The sequence below is a fragment of the Thunnus thynnus genome, chromosome 11 (genome assembly GCF_963924715.1).
Source record: "Thunnus thynnus chromosome 11, fThuThy2.1, whole genome shotgun sequence".
In the NCBI taxonomy this organism is placed as follows: domain Eukaryota; kingdom Metazoa; phylum Chordata; class Actinopteri; order Scombriformes; family Scombridae; genus Thunnus; species Thunnus thynnus.
This window is the reverse complement of record NC_089527.1, coordinates 4,211,028-4,228,093: the sequence shown is the minus strand read 5'-3', so window position 1 is coordinate 4,228,093 and position 17,066 is coordinate 4,211,028. Positions and strand designations below refer to the sequence as shown.

At 38.2% G+C, this 17,066-nt stretch overlaps 1 protein-coding gene across 2 annotated transcripts in view; it reads left to right on the top strand.

The window, feature by feature from the left end:
- Positions 1 to 17,066, top strand: part of mlphb (melanophilin b) — a 43,504-nt gene that overhangs the window by 7,328 nt on the left and 19,110 nt on the right. The window contains exons 1-5 of one of the 2 annotated variants that reach the window (XM_067602897.1): positions 7,513 to 7,557; positions 7,667 to 7,888; positions 10,478 to 10,617; positions 13,883 to 13,924; positions 15,844 to 15,899. In XM_067602897.1, coding sequence (XP_067458998.1) covers positions 7,881 to 7,888; positions 10,478 to 10,617; positions 13,883 to 13,924; positions 15,844 to 15,899 — 246 coding nt within the window. In that variant the 5' untranslated portion in view covers positions 7,513 to 7,557; positions 7,667 to 7,880. Of the gene's footprint in view, positions 1 to 7,512; positions 7,558 to 7,666; positions 7,889 to 10,477; positions 10,618 to 13,882; positions 13,925 to 15,843; positions 15,900 to 17,066 lie in introns of those variants that run through there. The other variant, XM_067602898.1, reaches the window with a different exon arrangement.

Sequence of the window (17,066 nt, the reverse complement as noted above, 5' to 3'; positions counted from 1 at the left end):
TACATTGTATGACTCACGTTACAAAATCGGTCATATATGACAGCCATATTGTGTTTAACACACAATATGGCTGTTCGTTTTCCATTTCCACCCATAAATCCTTTAACCCTAAACCTGCATTACCTGATTTTTTGGCCACTTGGGGGCAGCAGAAGCAAGTTGTGAGTACAACAGCAGTTACAGAACAACATTATCATTCATTTGTCGTGTTTCTGTCTACCTGGTGAATGTAAGTCCACTATTCACTCTCTTTTAGCTTTGCTTTTGGTCTCCACCAACTCCTTTGGGATATATTTGCCTCTTTAGCTGCTAAATGCTCTGCTATGTTCTGCAACTAGCTGCTAACTGTGTCTGTTTGCCATTTGGTGCTGAACAGGTAATGTACAGTAGGTTTTTAGAGTGTTTTCTCTGAAAACAGCTGCCTGACACTATGAGAGTGCTGCGAGTGAACCCAAACAGTTAAGTTGTAGCCAGAAAGCTAAACAATGAGCTAAAACTCACTATAAAGCCTGTAAAGCTGAGGGGAGCTGCAGAGTCACTGATAATTCTCTGTAGGTTCATCACTACGAGTGACACCTCTCACATTACACATTGATATTTGTTTTATTTTGAGGACTTGTCAGGTAAAACTAAGATTAAAAAGCTAAGGTCTATCTTGATATGACGAATCTCTGACAACTAGCTTCTGAAATATTTTTCTAAGATAACTATCTCAGACAAATTGATTCCTTGCTTATTCCTGGACTGTTATGGTCTCAGGCTTGAATCATTTTATAACAAGACTATTTTTGAATTCCACAAATGTTGCTTTTGCCTGTCTGCATGATGAAAGGGTCATTTATACAGATTTACTCGCATTATCACTGGAACCCTCTTGTGTCTAGCTTGTATTTTCAAAGAAACAATGGATGGAGGGAGTCAGAGTTTGATATTCAACTGGCAAATGTTTCTTGATTCCAAAGTTAAATATAAATCTTTAACAATATACATCAGATGTGTGAAACACTGTCTTCTGTGCAAGTCACCTGAGCAAGAAATTCATTAAACTAAGCCAAAAGTGACTTAGTTTTGCTGTTTATTCATGAAGATTCCCCCCCCAAGAGCTGGCTGAGGAGTTGTGTCATGCAGATAGTTTTTGTCTCTATGTGAGCTTCCTTCACAAAGGACAACACTGTCCTTCAATTTCCACCACTTAGGTTGCAGCACATGCCAAAGTTCTTCTCTAGCTATTTGTTTTCCATTTATATGAGAAGTTGTTTGCTGCTTAGGCAACTATTGTTTTCATCCAAGGCCTGTACAATCTATAAAAAGGTACGGGTTTTCATGTGGTTTACATACAAAACTGTCACGCCTAAATCCTGTGGCTCATAAAGTGAAAAAACTTATTTTGGCAATAATTTGGACTTTGGCTTGCCTTAGCAAAATAAAAGAGGACAGTAAAGTTTCTACATTTTGTGTGTCTTGTCAAAAACCTCCTCTACCAGAGTGTTAATTTATTTAAGTTAGTTTTTACATGCCTTTGGTTTCTTGCTTAACCTAAAAAAACAATGTATAGACTCAAACAAAAGTAATCCCTCTCTATCGTCACTTATGACCCACTAGAAGTATGTGGCAGTGTATCTACAGAGACTCTGCCCTCTGCCTGTGTTTTGTTATTTTGTTGTTTTTCTGTGTTCAGGACGTTTCTAGGCGTCAACCTTTGGGCCGCGGGTGTGTAGCCCCCACCCAATAACAGCACGTAGGGTGTGAAGTCGGGACTTGTAGCTTAGCAACCAGGTTACATCGCTGTTTCCGTCTCTCTCCTCCGCTCTTCTCTCTGTCTCTGTGTCATGGATGTATAAAGAGCTGCAGGTCTGTGTGATTCACAGTTTTGTTCCCCCAGCACCGCTCACTCTCTTCATTCACTCTCTAGCTTGCTCGACCACTGCTCTCTCTCTCTCTCTCTCTCTGTCACTCTGCTCTCAGCTCGCCCTGTATTACGCACACCAACCAACAAATCCTGCATAGTATACCTTTAAGTCTTTACAAACTGTCACATGATTTCATATAACTAATCATAATCGTAATTTAAAACTCCATTAATCAATATTTTTATATAAACAATGATTCAAATGACACACAAAGAGCTAAATGTTTGCTAACACGGCAGTCATCATAATATGTTAGTGTTGTGTTTATAGGTTGTTCTGCTGCCCCCAAGTAGCCAAAAAATCAAAGATGCATTGCATTACATTTTTAAACACAGCTGTATTCTACTCCTGTGCTGTTTCTGTTATTCACCATTTAAAAAATTGCATTTTGACTTCACCATTATGTATAACAAAGCTTTCTTAATATCCTATATATTCAAACATCTCAACAGAGACACACTAACCCTAAATACTTAATCTATTGAAGATCATACCCTTAAATGTACAGCTTTCTCAGCAGAGCTTCCTGAACAGCAATGAAAATAATCTCTAATAAGACAGAAACCTAAATTAAGTCATCAGTCTTACTCTGCAGGGTTTTTAATCTGGAAACTATAACATTTCAGTCCTAACCCTTTTTCTATTTGTACCAGAGTTTGCATCAGCCTCTCTTTTTACCTCTCTCTCATTCTCTATAACTTGTCAGCAGTTTTAAGTAATGAGCAAAAAAGAGAATGAGACATAATGACGTTACTGTAAGACAAAAGACCACCGTACCAGCTCAAACTGGGGTAAGTATGAAATGGAAAGCAGCTACACTAGAGAGTGTTTGATTTGTTTGAACGGACATTGAGAGAAGATCACCATGTATGGGAACACTCTTACTGAGGTCCTCACAGCTGTCTGTGAAGACGTGAATGTCTGGCCGCCGCACTCAGATTCCTGAGTTTTGCTATTTAAGCAAAAACTCAACCTGGTTTTAATCAAATAACAAAGAAAGTGAAGATATGTTAAAGTGTTCCAGTCGATAATAAGGTCTAGAACTTTTTTTTTCTTTATGAACAAAGGAAAATAAATGAGTAAAAGCCTGTTGTATGTTAAGAGTCAGAATACACTATAGTATTTATCAGGCTGCTCAATAAATGCTTATAATCATTGTATAATCTTATATAAGGCGAATTGTAACATACAGTCACATTTGCTTTCTTGGAGATGTCATTCACAGTGATGTTGTGCAGTTTCTAGAATCCATAATTCTTATATGTCCATAAATGTACGTCCTCGCCCTAATTTGCATATTGTCAATAATAAATTCTCTGCTGCACATGAAGAGGTTTTAGATTTACAAATGCAACTATCGATAATTTGAAAGGTGTTGCTTGCAGTAATTGTCATCCAACTCTGCAGTGTTCAGCTCTGTGCAGTCTTTCAGCACCTTTCAGCTATTTTCTTTTTTTTTTCTTTGCTTTTTTGGCCTGCAACTTTATTGTTTTGGTTCACTCTCACTACTCCGATCAACCTTGTTTCCAGCAGCAACAGGCAACTGTTTTCAGAGAAAACACCCTAAAAGTCCACCATACACTACCTACTCAGCACAAAACATTAGAGAGGCAAAGTATAAAATTAGCTGGTGAACATAGTGGACCATTTAGAAGCTAAATAGACTTAAACGTATCCAAAACTAAAGAAGCGGTAATCTCACTAAAACATACAAACAGTCTTCCACCAGTCATTCATGGCTTAAGTGTTGAAATCCAGTCCAGACCTACAAATTGAGGGAATGAAAATACAGATGTTATTTGTGAAAAGGGCTCAGCAGCATCTGTACTGCCTATGTAAACTAAACTCCTCTGGAGTGGAACAGAGAATATTGACATTTTATTTCCTCTTTTATTGAAAGTATTTTAACCTTCTCAACAAAGCATATGAGGTTATCAAGGTCCTCTATGACTGCTTCAACCCAAGGCTATCAGGAATGTGTTTTACATAACCTGTATGTGAAACAAACAGAAGGAAGTTTTATTCCAGAAGCCATTAGACCTGGTCAGTTTACCATTTATAGACTGATGTGCCTTTAACCTCTGTTAATCCTTGTGTATTTTAACTCTTTCTAACACTGTCATATTTGCATTTTTAGTGTCTTTCTGTGTGTGAATGAACTGCATATGTGTACTTTGCAAATTTGCTTGCTTCAAATTGCCCCTTGAGGGACAAATAAAGTATTTTGAATTGAACTGAATTGAAAAATAATTAAAAGGAGAGAAAATATTGGACTTACATTCATCAGATGGCCAGGCACAAGACTCCAAATGCATGTTAATGTTTCTCTGTGTCTGCTGGATGTGTAACTGTTTGCTGACATACTGTATCAACAACTAAGTGATAACATGTCAGTGTTTACAGCTCAGTACGTTGCCCCCAAAATCGACAAAAAATGGATCCCTCTGCTTTAATGGTGTATATTTATTACAGCATATTGTGAGTGCAAAACTGTGAAACAATGATGTAGGCAAAATCAAAAAAGACAAAATCCTCTTAAAAATTTGGTTGCATGAGGTCCACTTACTGGAAATATTCCAGAGTTTTCAATCACATCTTGTGGCCTTCATCAGCGGATAGAAAGCAATAAAAAAAAAAAAAGACCTTTACAGCTCATCACATTAAAAGACCCTTTTCAAAGCAGACATTTTGACTTGTCAAAGCAGGAAAAGCACATGTGGAATTAATAACATAAATGAGGTCTGCACTGCATTTAGAAGAGACAGTTCCAGGGCAGTCCTGGTACTGTGCATGCTCACTCACTGAAATGGCTTACTGGGACAATTAATGGAATGGAGTCATTGTTAATGTTATTATTTACAACTGTGTTTTTCCTGCTTTGACAATCAAGTCAAAATCTCTGCTGTGAAAAGTGTCTATCATCACATTAATTGACTGCATAAGGCGCCACTCGAGGCCACTTCTTGGTAAGTCATTGCAGTTGCCTTTGATATTCAGCCTTGCCAGCCATGTATCAGTGCTTGGAAGGCTTGGAAGTTGCCTACAGCACACATCTTATTTGAATCATAGAAGAGCATCTTGTATACCAGATCTGTGGGATTTGATGTTTCAGAGGAGGGTGGATTTAACAGATATTACTTTTAAATCACATCGCTAACGGCCAGCAACTGTATCTGCAAAAGGTTATGGGATATTTACAAAGTATCCTATTTATACTGGGCTATAATTTAAAAAGCATGGCATAAAAAAGCTTTAATAAACAATAAGCATCTTCTCATCCCTCAGTGAGTGTTTTGCCAGACTCCACCCACGCTGTGTGACATTTGGGACTTGTTATCTGAATTTTTCCTTTTCTCCTACTGTCAGCATCTCCCAGCACTGAGTGAGGCTGTTACTTTTCCAACAATCAGCACAAGTTTGCTTTGCTGAATAGAACGGTTTGACTCAAAGCAATGACCTTATTCATAACACACGTGTGTGCAGCCGCCAAGTCATAGAGAGGCAAGGAAAGATGTGTTTGTTTGAATTTCAAGGATTTGGCTTTACTTCTTGAAGCCTTTGAGTAGAATTTTACTAATATTGCTGCATTTATTGCAATGTGCAATTTCAGCATCGAGAGCAATTTGTCTCATTCCTAAAAGACATTCCTAAAATTAATCTTTTGAAAAAAGTTCAATAAAAAATGTACTTTTCAAAGAAATTTCTGTACAAATGTAAACAGTAAACACTATTTGAGACAAACACACACAAGAAAAACTTAAAAAAAAAAAAAAAAAAAAGTAAAATTCATTAAAATAAAATAAGAAGTAGATAAAACAGATAAAGGACAATGGCAAATAAAAATAGTTAGGGGGGAATAAAACATGAATACAATAAAACTGATGATTAAATAAAATAAATAATGCCCATAAAATATTCTAATCAAAAGCCAGGCTAAAGAGGTTTTAAATTTAAAGACATCAATACTTTGAGCTGCTCTCAGATCCTCACTAAAAGTTTTTGTCCTGCATTTTGGAGCCACTAAAAGATTCCAGATGACCTGAGAGTCCTGGTTTATACATTGCAAGCATTTCAGACAAGTAGGGTGGACCAAGACCAGGAAGTGCTTTTAAAAACTAGTAAAGGAATTTTAAAATCAATATGTAAACTGACAGGAAACCAGTGTAAGGAACAGGTTTGATGTTCTCTTCTTCTGGTACCAGTCAGCATTTGAGCAGCAGAGTTTGCAATTGTAACTGATGAATAACTTTTTGGGGTAGACCAGGTAGGAAACCATTACAATAGTCCAGTCTACTGGGAATAAAAGCATGCATTCGTCTCTGTGTGTCACTCAAGAGAGAAAAAGTTGCACTATTTTTGAGACACTAAAAAGCCGATTCGGAGGCTCAGAGTCAAAAATCAGGAGGCAAAATGCAATGAAGCTATATCCCATTTATCCAAATAACCATAACAAAATGTTTCCTGGACAGCCACTGTAGCATTTTCTGTCTTTGCTGACTTTTCCATGTAAGGCTGACATAATATTTACATACAGTTGCCAAAATGAAGCCATGTGTTGCCATCCATATACTGACAACCATTTCTTCACACATATTTGTCAGCCAGCTCATAAAATCTCTGTTTAAAGAAACGCTAAAAACATAAATTGAGTAAAAAGTTAGAAATTCACTTTCAGATGTATTCTAAGACAACTTTGTTTCTGAGAGTGAGATGAGTAGAGTGATCAATCTCATGTCTGAGTGTGAGGTACAGAGCTGGACATGGTTAGCCTAGCTTAGCACAAAGACTGGAGTCAGGGAGAAACATCTCTAACTCTAAAACTGTATTATTTACACAATTTATCTTTTTTGTTTAATTTGTACATAAACAGAAATGTAATAACGCCAGTATCCAATTTCAGGGCGAGTTTCATGTTGGAGCTATTTCATGATTATCCATCTGCTCAACACTTATGTGCATCATCTGTCAAATTTCAACACTGTAAATGATCTTCTGAGTTTCGGATATTTATGGCAAAACCCTGTTTTGAGCCAGTTTCTGATAGAAAACAAGCTCTTGTCTACAGATGAGCATTCAAAAACATGATTTACTATAGCAGAGCAGAATTGTTATTCCATCTGTGAGCCACATTCATATCTTCTGTACTACTATATGAAATATGAGTTAGAAGTAGATTTACAGTAATCAGCCATGCTTCAATGTGAAATACAGACATTGGTCAAAGGCCATTTGCAAATAATCAGTGTAAATGCCACAAATCCCACTACAAAGACAATTTAGGATACTCTTGTGTGTTGCTGTATGGATTGTGTGAAATGCATCCCCTTTTGCCTGCAGAGTTCAGCAGATAAACTACAAGACAATACATTTAATCTCTTCTGTTGTTGCATGCTTTTTAATATATGATCTGCCTATTCACAAATGCACAAAGACATGATGGCATGTTTTTGGCCCCGAGCTCTTGTAATATCTCTCTCTGGAGAGATAGAGCTAAATGATAGGAGCCATTTGTGTAGCTTTTGCTGTTTATATGACACCAGATGTGAAAGAAGGTTTGCCAAAAGAGTATTTTTGTTCTTTTGCCTTCTTTTGCTTCTTGGTGGTTTCACTGGCTTTGCATCATTTTAGTGCAGTGTTTCTAAGGAGTGTATGTATCCTTTACTTCGCCTCTCTCTCTGTCACTTACCTAATCATTTATCTAGAAGAATAATTGTGTGCACTTGTTAAACCATGCTTTCCCTCTTTCTCTTCCTTAGGGAGCTGAAGACCAAGATTGAGAAGGAAGACACCAAGAGAGAGCTGTTGGGGAACCAGACCAGCCTGACTGAGTCTCATTGTATTCGCTGTCTCGAGCCCTTCAAGTTCCTGGTCAACAGCAAGCGTCAGTGTCTAGACTGCCAGCTGTACGTCTGCAAGTCCTGCAGTCGTTACAACAAGAAGGAGCATGGCTGGGTGTGTGATCCCTGTCGCATGGCCAGGTAGGAAATGACAAATTAAACATATGAAACCTGAAGTGAATCAAAATAACGCCAGCTCCAAAGTCTCGCCAAAAAATCTGTGGATCTCAGGGTGCCTCGGTGGTCAGGGTGCATACCACACAACCGCAATGTCCACAGTTCGAATTGTTTGCTTGGTTACATTAACCCACCATTTTCAACCTGGATTGTGCTCATTTTCAATCTGAGCAAGACTTTAAAGTGCCTCATATCTTCCAAGCCATGGTGCACAGTGCTTTAGTTCAGTCCTTTAGGATCACTGTACACTAAAAATATCACCCCTAAATCTGAGGTACCCAAACTTTTTTGGCTTAGGAGACCACATTTCTTTGATATCTGATACTTTATTAATTACAAACAGAGATTTTATGTCTATGCTACTTAAAGGTCCCCATGACTTTTTAGACATATAAAATATGTGTTAAAAGTTGAATTACCTTGAAAAAATAACTGTTAAAATACATCTAATCTTCTCTGTCATTGAAAGATTGAGAATCTATGAAATGCAAAGTTTAAAGTTTCAGTGCTGGATTCAAGATGTCTCCTACCTAAGAGAAGTCCATTGTCAGTGTATGTGCACTGGAGGCTTCAAGTTTCCACATCACACTTTTGTAAGTTGAATATTGAACCACAATTTGTTCTAAACTTGTTGTGATGTCTCAAATCATGCTTGTAGATACACACTTTCAACTCAGATTTAAGAAGAGCACAGAGAAACTTTCCAACTTCACCAGATGAATGTGAAAACAGCGTTTTAGTGTCAAACATTTTTGAGTGGAGGAGGTCTTTAAGAGTCCTAAAGTACAACATGGTGTCAACAAATGTCTCAGTGCTGTCTGTGTCAGGGGTGTTGTCTCATCTCATCTGCCACATCCAGCCTGGACCAGTACTAAAGCACTAAATCCACCTCCACACATCTAAGAGCTTGAAACCATGAGTTTTAAAGTGTGCCATGACGCTTTTGGTCAATCCATCGGTGCTCCAAACTCTTCCAAAATCCATGTAGGTTTTGTTTGCATGAAATCTCAACCAGCTGCTGGATGGTGGTGGCTGGCAAAACCAAAGATCACATAACAGTTGAATGAGTCACTCAGTCAAACGTCTTGCCAGCTTGGTATTTTACCATGCACCACAGAAAGGCTTGTTTATTTCACTACACATTCAATTCAGAGCCAAGTACTGTGAAAGTCAAGATTCATGAAGTTTGAGGGTCAACATAATGCAACTTTGTGAGAGGCCATTTGCATATCTGGTGACCTCTTATAGGGTCCCAACCCCAAGACTGGGAAAGGATGACTTTTAATCCATGGCATTTTGTACTTCAGTTGTGATGCTGCCTTTGCTGTGGCTTTGGCATTAAACTGGTCATCTTTGCTAACCTTCCTTTAACCTTCCTAAAAGAATGCAAAATAACTTGTGAATGTTTTCTGGCTCTGAATAAATTGAAAATGATACTTCTGGTGCTCTTGGGATTAATTTGGGGGCCCACTGATCTATCAGGACTGTTTTAGAGAGTTGTTGAACTATCTGGCTTGGCTGAAATGTACTGGATAATAGCTCCCCTGTGGTTTTTACTCCATAACCTTTCTCTCTTTTCTTTAATCAAAAGTGAATAAATATGAAGTCATGCTGTTTATATAGTGGATCCACATCCATTGCACCATTAGGATCTTATGTAAAGTTGTTGATGGAATTTTGATATTAGTCAGTGTGATGAAAAATGACAGCAAACTACAGTCTAGGTGAGAGAATCGCTGGAGTTTTTCAGTGTAAAAGTGTTGATTTAAAAAAAGATGTTAAGAACAAACTGAAGAATATAAACTGCTGATGTGTATGTGAGTGTGAGGGGACTTGATGATTACATTTATGAGCTTTTCAGCAGCTAGTGGACAAATACTTTTACTTGGGATGTCAATTGAAAACTGAATATTTACAGTACAGTATGTGAATCATGCATTTCTGAAGCAGCCTAAGCATGCTCAGTTTGGGTAAAATGAATAACAAACACAAACTAACGAACACAAGACATTACTAAATACCTCAAACAAAGTGCTTCTCTGGTCCCTGTGTACATGAAAGCGTTTACATTTTATGCATTAGCTAAAGATCTTGTCCAAAGCAACTTATAATCTATCACCATTAAGAGGGTCAGGGTCTTGCATACACCATATTTGATGGACGCTTTGGCAAATGTAATTTCCTCCTTCAGCTCCATTCTTCAAGCTCTGTATATAATTCAATACATCCATCTTGTTCCAGCTCCATATGTAACCTTTATACTGTTGTTTGCTCAGATGGGGCTGAGTACTGAAAAGACATTTTCCCCCGAGTTCAGCCAGGGTCTGGAAAATATCATGCTGTGCATCTCATGCTAATCCTGCACACAAAAAATACATCATACTCCATACCATACCATATTCTGTGTCAGTAATATCTTGCTCCTGCTATGTTTGACAAACAAGGTGTTCAGTCCTTGAAATGTTTCTATTCCCACAGGTATTTTCTCTAATTCATCTAGTCTGTGTATGAATTCATCAGTTTCTTTTTTGTCCCTTTCATTTCCTCTAACAGGGTCCTCAAGATCGGCACTTTGGAGTGGTTCCATGAAAACGTCCGTGCCCGGTTCAAGCGCTTCGGTAGCGCCAAGGTGATGCGATCACTCTTCAAAAGGCTCAGTGGAGAACATGACTGCTCTCCAGATGACCTTGGAGGTGAATTTTAATATCAAGACACCTTTGTGGGCAGTTTTCTGTTTAGAAAATAAATGTAACAGTGTGTTAAAATTGTTTTTTTAAAGGTTTGAGAGGTTTTTCAAACACATTCGTACCCTAAGATATAATGCTTGTGAAATAACAGCCTGTGAAAATGCTTGTGTCTGGAATGTTTCAATCCTGGATCCTTCTGTGAAAATCTGTATGGGGGTTACTTCACAAATACTGTCATGATGGCCTTTCAGCAAAGAGATTAAACCTCACCAGCTGATTGAAGCTACTCAGCAGCTAACAGTCAAAAACTGTTTTTTCTGGGCAGCTGCCAAGTGGGAATGTCTGTATGAATGTGAAGCAAATCAAAGGTTACAAACATGCTAGAATGTCAGCTCCCAGGTCAAGGTTACTTTGAACCTTCACAAATTTCCATCTGTTCCACTGATTTCTTCTCGAGCCCTCTGGAGGTGCTGCAGGTCAGAAGTTGAATCAGCCAGAGTCACAGAGCACTGCTGGAAGTCTGCTTGGGCTTACCATAAGAAATCCCCAATAAATGAAAGGCTTCAAGGAGATTCAACAGCTGCATGCTATACTGTTACTGCATCAAAAATATGTTGCCTTTTGAATCACACTCTGGCTTCTTCAAGTTGGCAAAATATCACCATGACAAGTGCATCACATGTGTGAATTGGGTCAGTTTTCAATTTCAAATTCAAGAGTCATACTCTTCTGCATTTTTCTAAGTAAGTGAAGACAGTCCACATAATCCAATGAACAAAAGAATGTAGGTTCTTCAAGGTCATGCACTGAGACTCAGACCAAATGCTTTCTCAAGGTCTCAACACCTATGGGAGCAACGTACCAGGCAGCGCTCACCATCATCATCACATCAGATGAAGGAGTATCATTTGTAAGAATGACGTTCATTCCTCCGGTAGAGTTCACAGACTCGATAACAAGAATCACTGAAGCTGTTCTGCCAACTCATGGTGGCCCGAAACTTTACTAAAATACTTTACTAAAGATCAAACTTTATTGATACATCACCCAAAGTATAAATATATGTGCAAAAACCAACACTGCAGTTATCTTAAATGCAGATCATAGTAGGTGGTAGCAGATACAGTATGTTTGGAATATTAATAAAGTCTGTTTTATAGATTAGCATGTATGCATAGACTAGTATGTACACATAATTGATATAATGGATGCTACTGACCCGCCCATTTTCTCGCCTGTTCAGTTTCAGATTTGTCTCCTAACTTCCGGTTGCTGTTGCTGGCTATAGTAAATACAAGTAAAAAGTAACCATCCTGATTGGTTCACACAGCCTGCTGTACATTTCTTAAAGTTAGAAACACATGTCCACATATTTGAGGAGGTCATACAGCCTGACACAACCCCATCCACCACAGTTATCAGATTTAAAAGACAGTCTTTGGTGTTAAAGTTATGTTCGGCATTAACTAGCTTACAGCTAGCTCAGCTAGCTTAGTTTGTGTTGCTGTAGCTGTTTCTACGGTGAAAACTTTCAGGAGCCCTGATGCTAAAGTATCGATATAATAATGCAGATTATTTAGTTATTACCATTATTTGCATTCTTCACAAATGATCACTCAACCAGATCGTTTTTCTTACTTTATTGGTCTGTTATCCAGTTCATCCATATATAAATTAAAACATCCAACTATGTAATATAACATATATTCTATAGATAATACGAGATGGAATAAATAGCTTGTTACACAATAAAAAGCCCATGCCAAGCAGCATATATCAATGTATACAACTCTCCAATAATAGTTCTAGTAGTAATATTAATATGATATCTTCATAGTGGTCATAAAATTTATTTTGGTGCTTTCCGTTAATTTGCCACCCATCTGTCTGTAAGACCCTTCATTTTTATGACGCTGAATCACAGAAATAAAGTTTCCTATCTCTTTTTCAGATAGTGAGCCGTCATCAGCTGGGGCTGCCAAATCTTTCAGGGGGATTTAATCTCTTCCATCTTTCCTGTTTTTCCGGCTTTGGCTCCTCATAGCTGTTGTCACAGACTAGTTATTTCAGGCCTGGACCCTCCAATGTCAGGATTTTGTCCCGTAGACTCTCTGCATCTCAGGGGACATAATCACCAGAGATACTAATGTGATGACTGATCCTGTTTATGTTTGCTGCTCGTGTTTAAAGTCTGATGCAGTGATGGAATGAAGCTTCATTAAAACCTTCCCAGCACTTTTTCTTCTCTTTTTGAAGTTGCTCATGAACTTCACGCATTGCTAACATCCCCTGGCCACACCCAGAGCATATAAAACAAATATCCTTGAGGCACACTGTATGTTAGCTTTGAGCATTATTATACACAGCGGGTCTCCAAGTGAGATCATAGCATCAGGCGATCAATGAATTATGAGGAGACAGCCGAGACTCCTGGTACTGCTTACGTTGAGTCACCCTCGAGGATTTTGGAAAGGGATACAGAGTGAGTTGGTTTGCTGGCTTAGCCCAGCGGGCCTTGTGATCGTCCAGTCACATGTCTCCCATTCTGTGCCTGGAATTGAAGGATCCAGTCCTGCAGAGACAGGGGGGAGAGAAAGAGACAGAAAGAGGGAGGGAGAACAAAACTTTTGTTCGACGTGTATCTATGTGGAATCCAGCTTGCAGAGTGTGCACAGATGCAACTTGTAGTTATGAAACACAGCCATAAATATGTATGTTAACAGATGCATCATGTTTGAAATAATCAGCAACTCCTCACATGTAGAGATTCATGTGACCACCTGGATTAAATTCAACATGCATGACTGTACACACACACACACACACACACACACACACACACATTCTTTATCCTGTCCTGTTTTTACTGTATGTATGCTGCTGTGGTCCGTCGGGCCCTCAAAGCTCGGAGGGTGTCATATGTGCACACTGGGAGATGTAACACTGATGCTTACAACTGCATTTTTGTTCACATGAGAGTTTAGCTGGCTAACTCTAACTGTTGCTCCTCAGCTTAATGCTACTACTGCTGCTTCTGTTTTTGATTAATATTTTATGTGGAAACTAAGAACTACCTGAATTATCTCAGTTTGCTTAGCTATTTATTATCGTTAATGCATGGCACAATTGCAAACCTGACCTCATTTATTTTCATTATGTAAGACAACAGTGAGAGGATTATTAAAACAATCAAGTCCATTTCTGGGATAATTTACATGAAATGGTAATGAAACACAAATAAATAAGCCATCTTTTCTCTCCTTTTTTTCAGAGCACCATGAATATGACACACAGAGCAACCCTGAAGTCCACAGTAAGTAGACTGATTTAAATTATCATCAGGAATGTTTAGGTATTGTTGACAGACAGATATATCCACTGAGTTTAATATACTTTGTTAGTTTTTACCTTTTTATTCTTTCTTTCTTTACCAAATCATAATCTACAGAAGAAGAGAATGAAATGATGAAAAGATCTCATTATCGCTAGAAAAATATCTCTTAATTATTAAATATAACATTCTGTGACCTGAATAGGAATCTCAGCTGTAATGTTAACATTTTAATCATACTGTGTCACATACTTATAGGTCTTTTGGTGAAAACAGTGCCCCCATAGTTTTAGAAAAAAATGTTTTCCTGTTTACAGCATTTAGATATTAGATAAGAACATTTTGATAGCTGTGTTGGCGACTTTTAGTTTATAGGAGTCTGCATAGGAGAGTCTGACTTTATGTCATCTTTTCTCATACTTGTAAGATATGGAATTCATAATTATAAGGGTTTTTTTTCCCTCTGGTGAAAACAATGTGCTTTTGAGGTAAAGTAGCCTAAAAGAAATAATAAAACTGGTGTGTACTGCTATTCCATGAAGTTTATCATCAGCTATTATAGAGAGACAATACTAAGAATTCATTTTCTGCTATCCACAGCCCTAAAGTATGCTTCCACACTCATCATCCTGCACGCATACCATTTGTGCAAAAATTTTTCAGAAAGTTGGATTCCTTTTCTGTGAGTCTGTGTGGTCTGGGCTGGATTATCAACCAGGCAAAGCTTTGGGGCCCTAAAAGCCGCCAGATACATCTTATGTCAGCTGGTTTGTTGTAATTTGATTAAATGCAAAGTTGTTTGGGAATATGCACCACCTTATGAACTGAAAAGATAAAGACCTGGTCCTACATTGTTACCTGTTTCGTTTACTGTAACTATCTTAATAAGGCTGTCTACTAGGTGCATATATATTCTTGAATTAATTTGTGTTTAACCAGATTACCACTAACAAAGGTCAGCAGGGGCCCATAATTAATGCTTTGCTTTTCGGCCTCTAAATAAATTAATCCAGCCATGTGTGTGGTCATCCTCAAAGTTATCTTACCATGAATGGTCTTTTATGATAAATCAGGGTCATTTGAAATTAAATTTCAACATTTCATATCATCATTAATAAACTACATTATGTTAAATCACATTATTAAAATGAACCCGTTAGACTCTGTAGCTTTGGGTGTCTCATGCAGTGGTTTCAGTGGTTTGGGAAAAAGTTCTGGTTTAACTGGTGCAGTTAGTGGTCATCTAGCTTTCATTCCCACTGGAATATGGTGAGTACAAGAGCAGAGCCAGGGAAGTTTTAGTCATAGAGAATCACCAAGCTCTTAGTATAGTTTGTTAATATTATTACTATTATTATCATTAGAGCTGGTGTATATCTGAATGTTCTCTCTGGAGATTATTTATGTGGCAAATTTCCATAAAATGAAGTAATGCTGGAAATTACAGAGTGTTTCAATAACTGTATATGACCCTTATCTGTTGTGTTGTTATTCTGCATAAGCTGTCAAATTCATCACTTAATTTGTTGATCTGAACAGCTCATTCTTGAACTTTTGCTTCTCTGTAGCTTTTCTTTTTCCCAGTCTCTCCCTCCTCTCTCTATCTCTCTCTCTCTCTCTCTCTCTCTCTCTTTCTCTTTCTATTACGTAGAAATGCAACTCACTCATAAACGCTCTCCTAAAGAGCAGCTGAAAACATACAATGTTCCTGCTCTTGCCTTCCTGTGCTGTACTTGCTCTGCCAGGTGGAAATAAATTTGATTGCTGCAAGATGTACAGTGCACTATGGGGAAACGTCAGATGAATCTGCTTTCAGAAATTATACTCTATTTATCGTACAGTATGTTCTCATTCAGTAAAAAGCCATAGTATAATACCAACATGTCTGCCTTCTTTATCAGCAGATGGATATGAGGAGCACAGTATCGATGCCACAGAGTCACAACACTACAAAGGGGTACGAAAAATCATTTTTAAATCATTTTCATTTACAGTAAGTAGTACATGTGATTCTTTCCCATGCTTGTGTTTTCCTATTATACTTAATCTTTGTTTTTTTGCATCTTGCAGCTATTTTTAGGTGCCAAAGCTTTAGTGAGTTTGCAGGAAGCAGAAAGCATTCCTCTAAAATGCATCATAAAATAAGAAGCAGATATCAATCTGTGTTCAGACAGCAGAACATTAGTGGCTCTGTTTTTTTTCACTGCTAATTCATGTTGAGACCACGACACGTGGAAACCTGAAAACAATACTTGATTCACTTCAGTTTTGTTGATTTGTTGCCCACGCTCGACATGTTTCCTGTTTCTTGATTAAGAGATGTTTTGGTAGAAGTTCAAATCAGCATTTGTTCATGCATGTTCTGTGAAACAAGCTAGTGTTTGCAAGGCTCTGCTGTGGTCAGCACTGATCTTTGTCATGTTGACGGGTCCTTCCTCTGTTGAAAAGCAGAGGCGTTATCTACGTGATCTTGGCCAGCCCTCATGAACACCTGCATTTCCTTTGACAGCTGGTGAAGACTAAGGTTAGGCACGGTCGAACCGGCACTCACCGCTGTGTGTTGTGGGTAAATACCAGGCTGTCATACATAATTGCACACATAAAAAAAGTCAGAGTAAAGTTGAAAGACCCTCTGGTTCCATTCCTGAGAGGGCACCGAGTCCACTGGAATTTATCATAAAACCCAGGCTACTATTGTTTATACCACAGTCTCTGTGTAATTTAGGAGCTACGCTTTGTTTATTTTCAATCACTGCAGCAACTGGTGAAGGGGGGAAAATGTTGACTGGACTTCTGGGCTCTGCTGGATCTCTTAACGCTTTCTTTTTATTTCCAATGTGACTACTGATTAAGGTTTTGTTTACATTCTCTATGACTGAGGCGTTTGATGTGTGTTACAAAAAGACAGACTACAAGAAGGCCAAGAGGTTCTTCCTGCACTCCCTGTTTGATTCACATTTAGACAGAGTGCCCTCTACTGTTCACATAGTGTAGTACCCCTTGAGACACCTCATAGATCTATGTAGGGAAACTTTCCTGAAGTTTTTGCCCACTCAGAGAATTTGAAATGGAGCTGCTGGGATTCAGGATCTTGCTCAAGGATTCTTGGGTCAGGTGCATGCTC